Raw genomic sequence first — 11,161 nt, forward strand, 5'->3', positions numbered from 1 at the left:
ATTAATTGTATAAGCACCATAATGGGTGCTTACAATGTTAAAAGCACCCCCACTATCAATGCCAGCTCGAAGTGTGGCGAGTGGCGGAGGCACGCATCCTCCGTCCTTTTCATACCCCCATCATCCACGTCGGCGTGGAGTTGATGTTGGATAGAGTGGCGAGCGCAGCGAGCCACCAAGCCCGAAGCGTGGCAAGCGGCCGTGGAATACATGTAAAGTAATATGCATCCCCCTGCGCTCTCTACACTATATAGAATCAACTCCACTCCGACGTGGATAGTGGGGGTATGAAAAGGTTGGAGGACGCGTACCGCCGCCGCTCGCCACACTTCGGCTTGCCATTGATAGTGGGGGTGGCGTGGGGATGCATTTAACATTGTAAGCCACCATTAGGGTGCTTATACAATAAAAAATCATATAGGGGGGGGCATTTCACATTGAAAAAAAACAATTAGGGTGCTTATACAATTTAAAATCGCATCGCATGCGGGTATATGGCATGCGATGCGATACAATACATAAGATGCCATACGACTGAATATCGTGGGCGCCGTGCTAGAAAAATAAGTACCTAAATAAGAAGTAGATTCTGAATGGTTGCCCATAGCAACATCACATGTGAAGTAGAATACACATCTTCGTAAATTTCCCACACTGTAGGTTATGCGTATTACCATACCGCTTTATGAAGCGGTAATATCAGAAATATGCGCCAGAACGTTTGTAGTAATAACCTTTTCCGCAAAGACCCGATTCTCCCTAGTAATATATAGAATCGGTACTTCCTCATCCTTTGTGGCCACCGCTTACGCTACAGAACTTACGTGGGACTGCTAAGCATCACTGTCCCCTTGCGGGCTCGGTGGCTCGCTTCGCTTGACACAACTTTACTTAAGGTAATAGATGGTGGCGTGGACACAGCAGATTTGTAACGGTTCCCTCAACGAAAATCCTTATGTAGTGGCTAATGTAACTGGCGTAGCGGTGGCCACAAAGAACATTAAGTACCAAAAAATCTACTGTTACCAGAGAAATATATTTTATCTGTGTGAAACATCTCCTGTATGTAGTCAAATTCTCACAGGTTTAAAGAGAGTCACAGTAGCCATATGTATAGTACAGTATATAGATATGAACAGAAAAACGGCATCGGCAAAGATTCCTAGGCTATTTTTATGCGATCTGACTTGATCGCTTAGAAAAGAAGTACATATTGCTGCCATGCATGCTCATGCGCGTCGGTATCGCTTCACTAGATCTTCACTGCATGCAGGTAAAACATACAGTTATCTCCCCTCCTGCATCCTGCAGGAGACTCCCTGACATAGCAGCAATCTCCCGCTCTCCCTCATTAGTCTAGCAATCTCCCTCATGTCACCTAGCCCACATTACACTGTTACATCATTGTTACCTCCCCTCCTGCATCCTGCAGGAGACTCCCTGACATAGCAGCAATCTCCCGCTCTCCCTCATTAGTCTAGCAATCTCCCTCATGTCACCTAGCCCACATTACACTGTTACATCATAGTTACCTCCCCTCCTGCATCCTGCAGGAGACTCCCTGACATAGCAGCAATCTCCCGCTCTCCCTCATTAGTCTAGCAATCTCCCTCAGTTCACCTTGCCCACATTACACTGTTACACCATAGTTACCTCCCCTACTGCATCCTGCAGGAGACTCCCTGACATAGCAGCAATCTCCCGCTCTCCCTCATTAGTCTAGCAATCTCTCTCATGTCACCTAGCCCACATTACACTGTTACATCATATTTACCTCCCCTCCTGCATTCTGCAGGAGACTCTCTGATATAGCAGCAATCTCCCTCATTAGTCTAGCAATCTCCCTCATGTCACCTAGCCCACATTACACTGTTACATCATATTTACCTCCCCTCCTGCATTCTGCAGGCGACTCCCTGACATAGCAGCAATCTCCCTCTCTCCCTTATTAGTCTAGCAATCTCCCTCATGTCACCTAGCCCACATTACACTGTTACACCATAGTTACCTCCCCTCCTGCATTCTGCAGGAGACTCCCTGACATAGCAGCAATCTCTCTCTCTCCCTTATTAGTCTAGCAATCTCCCTCATGTCACCTAGCCCACATTACACTGTTACACCATAGTTACCTCCCCTACTGCATTCTGCAGGAGACTCCCTGAAATAACAGCCATCTCCCTCTCTCCCTCATTAGTCTAGCAATCTCCCTCATGTCACCTAGCCCACATTACACTGTTACATCATAGTTACCTCCCGTCCTGCATTCTGCAGACTTCCTGACATAGCAGCAATCTCCCTCTCTCCCTCATTAGTGTAGCAATCTCCCTCATGTCACCTAGCCCACATTACACTGTTAAATCATAGTTACCTCCCCTCCTGCATTCTACAGGAGACTCCCTGACATAGCAGCAATCTCCCTCTCTCACTCATTAGTCTACCAATCTCCCTCATGTCACCTAGCCCACATTACACTGTTACATCATAGTTACCTCCCGTCCTGCATTCTGCAGACTTCCTGACATAGCAGCAATCTCCCTCTCTCCCTCATTAGTCTAGCAATCTCCCTCATGTCACCTAGCCAACATTACACTGTTACATTTTTGGGTAAAAAAGGAATGAGAGACAGATACATTTACACTGAATCATCAGCACCATTTCCCAGCACTTTACCAAGTACAGTAGCTCTTAATAGCTGCTTTGGGGCTCACCTACATTTGTATATAAGTCATTTTAAAATATTCCTCTCAGATGTAACAGTACACACGCACACTTCTATGTGACACAATCTCTTTTCAAAAACTCTCCATATATGGAACTAGACACGCCCTTTTGATGGAACATGACACGACCCCTCAATCGGGCACTGTGCAAAATTCTACTACCAACTATAATCTCCCTTAAACTAGTTCTCAAAAGTAGGCAAGTATGGCTCAGTCGCCAATGTGTTCTCACCTGCTGGGCCACAACATCACAGACATAGAGCAGGGTCCCGGGAATTGGGTCAACCTCCCGGCCCGCCGGTAGGGCAGGCTTCCCCACACTTATCATCCGTCCGGCCACCATGCCCCCATCCCACCCTGTAAGTGGGCCCGCCCCCCGCACCTCACTGTACTGGCTGGAAGTAGGGAACCCTGACATAGAGACCATATGGTGAAGCCCGGAGTCAGGAACTAGAAGCAAAAAGGCAAAGTGAGGGAAATGTCAGAAGAGTATGTCCTGGTAGCTGGTGCTGATGGTCACTATACCAATGTCAAAATCCTGACTGTTCAACTACCTCAGTCGGGATTGATAGGAGCTATTCTCCCTCATGGGCGTCCATGTCTGCCATACAGAGAAAATAGAACCTGTGCTAAGTGCAGTGAGCCCACAGGGGGCTTTTTTTTGTGCTCGCTAGATGGCCAGTCATACCACAGCCCCCGGCATCTGGTGGCTGAGGACCCCTCAGAGGTTAAATATTTGCCAGTGGTGCCCAGCTCAACAATGGTGCAATTAGTGATTTCCATCCAACAAGACCCCCATTCCCTCCCACAGCAATAAACCTTTGTTTCAGCACTCTTGTCTATGCTGCATATCGTGCATGTTCCATGTCAGTCCTCATATATGTATTTCCAAGGTATAGAGGTTACATACTGTACAGGGTGAAGGAACATACATACATACACAGCGCTGTACAGCATGGGGTTAGGGCAGTGGTTCCCAAACTTTTTAAAATCACGGCACCCTAGAGCATGAGAATTTTTTTCACAGTACCCTTAGTGTCAAAAGTTTCCTATTCTGTAAATTGATTTGTATGTCATACATGGGTTTATTTATGGGTGAGGGACAGGATTAGCTTCTGTTTGTCCACTTATTTTATTATTGGTATCCCACCAGCAATGTTTTTTGCCTTTTACTGGTTGGAATACCTGGCGTTGCCTGGGATTTTAAGAATGTTTGTTTACAAAAAATCTACTTAAATAGGAAACACACAGTATAAATAACATTAGTTGTTTGCTAATTTACGTTGAAGCGCAGCACATTATGCATCTCCTGATATACTCTGTGCTGCTGGGGACCTGCTCCTCCCACTATATAACTCTCAGTCTGTGGCTTCCTGCTGCCCCCATTCCCCTCATCACATCATGTCACTGCCCCTGTCACATCTAGCCCTGTCCTCACTGACACATCACTCATCTCCTGATATACTCTGTACTGCTGGGGGACCCTGCTCCTCCCACTATATAACTCTCAGTCTGTGGCTTCCTGCTGCCCCATTCCCTCCTCACATCATGTCCCTGCCCTGTCCTCACTAACACATCACTCATCTCCTGATATACTCTGTGCTGCTGGGGGACCCTGCTCCTCCCACTATATAGCTCTCAGTCAGTGGCTTCCTGCTGCCCCCATTTTCCTCCTTACATCAGGTCAATGTCCCTTTCACATGCAGCCCTGTCCTCACTGACACATCACTCATCTCCTGATATACTCTGTGCTGCTGGGGACCTGCTCCTCCCACTATATAACTCTCAGTCTGTGGCTTCCTGCTGCCCCCATTCCCCTCCTCACATCATGTCACTGCCCCTGTCACATGCAGCCCTGTCCTCACTGACACATCACTCATCTCCTGATATACTCTGTACTGCTGGGGGACCCTGCTCCTCCCACTATATAACTCTCAGTCTGTGGCTTCCTGCTGCCCCCATTCCCCTCCTCCCATCATGTCACTGCCCCTGTCACATGCAGCCCTGTCCTCACTGACACATCACTCATCTCCTGATATACTCTGTGCTGCTGGGGACCCTGCTCCTCCCACTATATAACTCTGTCTGGGCTCCTGCTGCCTCCATTCCCCTCCTCACATCATGTCACTGCCCCTGTCACATGCAGCCCTGTCCTCACTGACACATCACTCATCTCCTGATATACTCTGTGCTGCTGGGGACCCTGCTCCTCCGACTATATAACTCTCAGTCTGTGGCTTCCTGCTGCCCCCATTCCCCTCCTCACATCATATCACTGCCCCTGTCACATGCAGCCCTGTCCTCACTGACACATCCCTCATCTCCTGATATACTCTGTGCTGCTAGGGACCCTGCTCCTCCTACTATATAACTCTCAGTCTGTGGCTTCCTGCTGCCTCCATTCTCCTCCTCACATCATGTCACTGCCCCTGTCACATGCAGCCCTGTCCTCACTGACACATGACTCGTCTCCTGATATACTCTGTTCTGCTGGGGACCCTGCTCCTCCCACTACATAACTCTCAGTCTGTGACTTCCTGCTGCCCCCATTCCCCTCCTCACATCGTATCACTGCCTCTGTCACATGCAGCCCTGTCCTCACTGACACATCCCTCATCTCCTGATATACTCTGTGCTGCTGGGGGGACCCTGCTCCTCCCACTATATAACTCTCAGTCTGTGGCTTCCTGCTGCCTCCATTCCCCTCCTCACATCATGTCACTGCCCCTGTCACATGCAGCCCTGTCCTCACTAACACATCACTCTTCTCCTGATATACTCTGTACTGCTGGGGACCCTGCTCCTCCCACTATATAACTCTCAGTCTGTGGCTTCCTGCTGCCACCATTCCCCTCCTCACATCATGTCACTGCCCTGTCACATGCAGCCCTGTCCTCACTAACACATCACTCTTCTTCTGATATACTCTGTACTGCTGGGGACCCTGCTCCTCCCACTATATAACTCTCAGTCTGTGGCTTCCTGCTGCCACCATTCCCCTCCTCACATCATGTCACTGTCCCTGTCATATGCAGCCCTGTCCTCACTGACACATCACTCATCTCCTGATATACTCTGTGCTGATGGGGACCCTGCTCCTCCCACTACATAACTCTCAGTCTGTGACTTCCTGCTGCCCCCATTCCCCTCCTCACATCGTATCACTGCCTCTATTACATGCAGCCCTGTCCGCACTGACATATCATGTCCCGGTCTGTGTTGCTGCCCCTGATGGCTGCCTAGGCGTTGTTCAGCTCGGCGGGTATGTGTTTCCTGTGTGATAACTGTACGGTCTCTGCTTGTATTGTTACCTACCTGGCTGCTGCAATGACCAGTGGCACCGCTCATGGCTGCCTAGGCGTTGTGCTGCTCAGCAAATATTTGTCCCCTGTGTCTATAATACCCAGGGCACATCTAGCATATATCTGTATGTGTTCTGTACATCTGTACTGTCAGTGTTACCTATCCGGCTACTGCACAGCAATCCAAATCCAGCTCCTAGTATACGTAAGTATCTTCCTTAATGCAAATCTCAGGTGATGAACTTCTACGATGGGATTCCTCCACACGTTCACCTGAGGTTCTGGAAAGTCCAGATGCGCTGATATAGCAGAAAATATATTGGCCATTGGCTGTGCGGCACAGCAGACGCGATATGTCGTTCACAGTATGAGGACATTACTAGATTTAAAGCAGCCATTAGTATAAAGACAAAACCAACCTTTAAACTAATCGCTACTTTAAAATTACGATCTTACCAGAACTGCGCAGGATAGCGCAAATCGTGTCGGCTGTTACATTTGGCGCACTGTCTGCTCTCCTAGTATTTAATAGGTACATGGAATCGGGCCTATTTTGATAGCAAAAATAAAAATCACATTTTACGCCACAGAGTGGTGAAAATGCAAATATCCAGCCTGTCTGTTACTATGGAAACTGGTGCCACCGTTCAGACACCACTGGTGTGATACGCCGCTGAATAAAGTAAAAAAAATAAAAAAATACAGTGTCTTATAAAATATTAAACCAAGCTACGCAAACATTTCCTCCTGAATGTAAGTGGATGTTGCCAGCTGCAGTCAGTGGCGCAGTTCCATGCGTCATTTGGCATTAGTGTTTGTTACAGCAGCCAAGATTGGATAGTTTAGGGCTTGTGTATTTTACTCCCAGAGACTCCCACGCAATTATATAATTAACAAAAAAGCATGGACGGCGGCTTCCAGAAGCATGCAGCTGTAAGGTACCACGGGAATGAGCGTTGGGTGTGCGGAAGTTTCGGCTTTCTCCAGCAGGGGGATGAGAAACAAGATTTGCAGAATTATCTTCCGATGATTCAGGGCTGGATGCAAACTAAACAAGTGCAAAGATAAAGAGAAATTCTGTTTTGGTGAAACCATGTGGCACTGCAGATGGGGTAGATGGGAAGGGTGCAGGGAGATGGGTATCTGCACCCCAAATGCACATCCCTAAGAGCAAAATGCGCAGTGTGTACAGACTACCTTCAAATTCTGTTGTTAAAGCTACAGTAGCTGTATTCATCTTGTGTCCTGGTGTCACCTCCCAACTGTCCTGATGTAAGCGTGACAATCCCGCGCTGAGAGGGACGTTCTGCAGATAAGGACGTACGCCGTTTTCTGAGTATATACCATTAGGCAGCTGCCTAGCGGCCCCAGAATCTGAGGTGGGTGCTCTAGACTATACTGGACACCACCCTAACACAGCAGTAAGCTGGAGTTTTGCCCAGGGTTCCGAAAAACGTTCCACTCACTCTGTATCAGTAGTGTGCTATGTTTTCACCAGTGGGGTAAGTTAGTTCCAGTTGTCCGGAGGCAAGATATATATTGGTGCGCCCCCCACACACGCACATATATACACACAACCCTATTTAACCTATATAACATATATATTTCTGTTCAGAAACACACAGATTCAGAACTCAGCCACAGAAGCAATATCGTTGGCTTTTAAATAACTGATTTAAACTTCCAGGGTGAGGAGAGGTGCCCCCTTGGGAGTAGGAGCCCGGCGGCAGATGACTCCATTGCCTCCCAGAGTTCTGCCTCTGGTTTTCACTACATTTGCGCTATAATATCGTTAAAAAGAAAACGAGACACTGAGGCAGTCGCAAATAAGACCTTTTATTTGTAGCAGAGCAAGTTGCAGGTGGTTTGTGAACAAATGCGCATGGTGTCACCTGATTACCACTGGAGGATGTGGCCGACAACCCAGCTATGACGTGAAGTGAAATTTAAAAGACAAACTTTAAATGACTCCAGAAGCCACAATGTAACCAGTCAGATCTGAGTTATGTTCTTGCAGACGCCTGCCTTGTTCCAGACAAACTGAATACCTCCCCGACATAGCTCGCGCCTCATACCTCCCCGATATAGCTTGCACCTCATAGCTCCCCAATATTGCTTGCGCCTCAATAGCTCCACCCACCTACTATCGCCATGCCTTAATAAATACGTCATTATAACATTCTTGAAGTGTGCAATATGGTTGATTCAAAAACATATCATGGCGGTCTACTTAAAGGGAAATAGGATGCATTCCCCAAAGCAACCAATAAGATGCCAGCTATCATTTACATAATACAGGCTAGAACAACTGAAATATGACTGGTTGCTATGGGAAACATACCCACTTATCCACTTAGCTAGACATCAAACCTCAAATCTTATCCGTACTGTATTCAGGTTGTATTATATGGATTATATTTCTGGTAAACGCCACCTATTAACCGTTTTACATTCTTCTTTGTAACCTGCAGGTGTCACTTTTGCTACAAGGTTTAGTTAATGTCTCAAGGAGACATTTACTAAGAGCAGCTGTAGCCAAACTAGGGGCCTGACGCGGACAGGTCTCGGGGTTATCTGCCCTTGCTCCGTACTCTGGAGATCCGAATGCCTCTTTGAGTAAGATAGACGTTTCCAAGTGGCAGGCAACAGACCCTTCTCATGGCAGTGTGGCGGGTGTGCCGCCTGATTCCCACACTCTGGTAGAACGAGCGGATAGAAATGGGCCTACCTGTCTCTGACAGATCTCTTGCACCCATCACGGAGTGTGTGTATGCTCCGTTTACCAAGCAGGTAAACAGATGCACAGCTTGCTGCATCCAGCTCACAATCAGACCCCCAGTATCATAAATACACAGTACATATATATATATATATATATATATATATATATATATATATATATATATATATGTGTGTGTGTGTGTGTGTGTGTGTGTAACCAATACAATCAGTTGTGTGAGTTCATTACTTTAAACATGCACCAATACCTCCCATATATAAATTGGTGGTTTCCGTTTAGGTAACAGGCCACTATCTGACATTAAAGAGACATATCGCCATATTCCGGGGGCCTAGCAAGAAGCTAGTCCCAGCTTCCCATCAAGCGCAGGACACATTGCTGAAGAGGCAGAAAGAAGGCCCGGCAGGCCGCTGTCTCGCCCCTGGCAAAACGCAATACTGGATTTTTGGCTGTCAGCAAATATGTCCAGATAAAAACAACATATAAGTGCTTCAAGCATAATAGATGCGAACAACACATTCATAATGAAACCTCCAGGGTCTTAGAACTAATAAATAAATAAATAATTAAGCATTATAAGTGGTCGGTGTTTGAAAGGCGGGTATAATACAACTAGGCCTTGATTGGTTGGTTGATTGGTTTTTAAAGTAACTCAAAGTCAAAGGCATCGATGCTGGCTATAGGTGCCCGCCAGAAGTTGAAGGCATTGTACTGCATCAGGATGCGGTCATCCTGCACCTCGTCTTTGGAGGTCTTCTTGTTGTCCTCCAGGCCCAAGCACTGCAACTCGGAGAGGTCCAGCTCCGGGATGGGCAGTTTCCAGAAGAGGAACGAGTCATACTGGCTGCTTAGTGTGTCCAACATGACCTGGGAAAGAGAGAAGATGCAAGGGCCGTTAGGTACATTAGCTTAGTAGGGTGGGGCCCGGTTGGACATTAGTTATAGAGACTATGCTACCGCACAATGGGCCTCATTTTGGTTCATTCTTTCTGACAAAATCCTTCTTAGATGGACAAAACCATGTGCACTGCAGGGGGGGCAGATGTAACATGTGCAGAGAGAATTAGATTTGGGTGAGTAATTTTGTTTCTGTGCAGGGCAAATACTGACTGCTTTATTTTTACACTGCAATATAGATCTCACTTTGAAGTAAAACCCCACCCAAATCTAATTCTCTCTGCACAAGTAACATCTGCCCCCCCCTGCAGTGCACATGGTTTTGCCCATCTAAGAAGGATTTTGTCAGAAAGAATGAACCAAAATAAGGCCCTATGTTATAAAGGGACAATAAAGTTACACTCGGTTCTTCCTAAACGTACTGGTTCCAATATTCATGGGACAGTTTCCCCGGTGACACACATGGCATGCTGCTTCTTGATTATGAAACCCATACACCTACTGTAAGGTCTGATTCCCTGTCCTGCTGATGCTGCTGATTGGTAGTTAAAGCACCGATCGGGGACATAGATGATCGGTGATCCAGGCAGAATCGGTAAATATTGCATGTTAAGAATTAAATATTAATGTTAAGAAAGCACCGTACAGATTACACATTGCATCCCATCGCATACAGTGCAACATCGCACAGCACCATAGTAAAGTACAAAATGCATCGCACTCTGCTATCGCAACGTGAATTTCCCCCTCAGATTCCATTTTTGGTACAGAATTGCTTTATGACCAGGGAATTGCCTGATGTCTGGTTTCCATATGTCATGCACTATGTTGGAAGAGTAAGCCCCATTCTAAGTATAAACACACACAATTCCCTGTTTTGTTTTTTACTCCATTTTCTCCCCCCCCAAGTCACTAATGGCAATGATGACACTCCCTATTAGAAATCTCAGCGTCAGCACCATGGACAAGAAGTGGGTGTAGGGTGGAATTTATCTTATGATTCCTAGTGATAGATTCCAATGTAAGATAAGCACGCTATCCTGTGTGACTGGGGCGCATTTATCATTATATAGCGATGCCGGCGTGATGACATCGCATTGCGGTATCATCTGATACCGCCGAGATGTATCAATATAGGGACTCTGGGACAGGGCTCCGAAAGGAGCCCTTCCCTGCGAAGCCCTGACCCGGAAGCCGGGGGGTCTGCGCATGCGCGGTTATGCGCTGACCCCCGCCGACCTCTCTGACCGCACTGCCCTGCTCGGCAGTGCGATGTGTAGCCATAGGCTACAATGGGCTATCGCCATATCAGAATGGCGATAGCCCAGGGGTGCGATGCTGGGCTGCCCGATGTTGATACTTTTTTTTTACCCGAATGTTGACACAGTCAACATGGACACTGGTTAAAGTGCACCGCGTCCTCTCGCATGGCTTGCTGAGCTCGGCACACTATTTTATTCTCCCACCACGCCCTAGTGGATGTTAGGGCATGAAATACCGCC

At 47.2% G+C, this 11,161-nt stretch overlaps 1 protein-coding gene across 1 annotated transcript in view; it reads right to left on the reverse strand.

Annotated features, from left to right (window-relative positions):
* Window positions 1–7,845: 7,845 nt before the first annotated feature.
* MLLT11 (MLLT11 transcription factor 7 cofactor) overlaps window positions 7,846–11,161 on the reverse strand; it is a 5,351-nt gene continuing 2,035 nt past the window's right edge. Inside the window, exon 2 of the mRNA XM_083167872.1 lies at window positions 7,846–9,629. Coding sequence (XP_083023998.1) covers window positions 9,405–9,626 — 222 coding nt within the window. The 5' untranslated portion in view covers window positions 9,627–9,629 and the 3' untranslated portion in view covers window positions 7,846–9,404. The remainder of the gene's footprint in view (window positions 9,630–11,161) is intronic.

This window comes from Crinia signifera, chromosome 12 (genome assembly GCF_055691185.1).
Source record: "Crinia signifera chromosome 12, ASM5569118v1, whole genome shotgun sequence".
Lineage (NCBI taxonomy): Eukaryota > Metazoa > Chordata > Amphibia > Anura > Myobatrachidae > Crinia > Crinia signifera.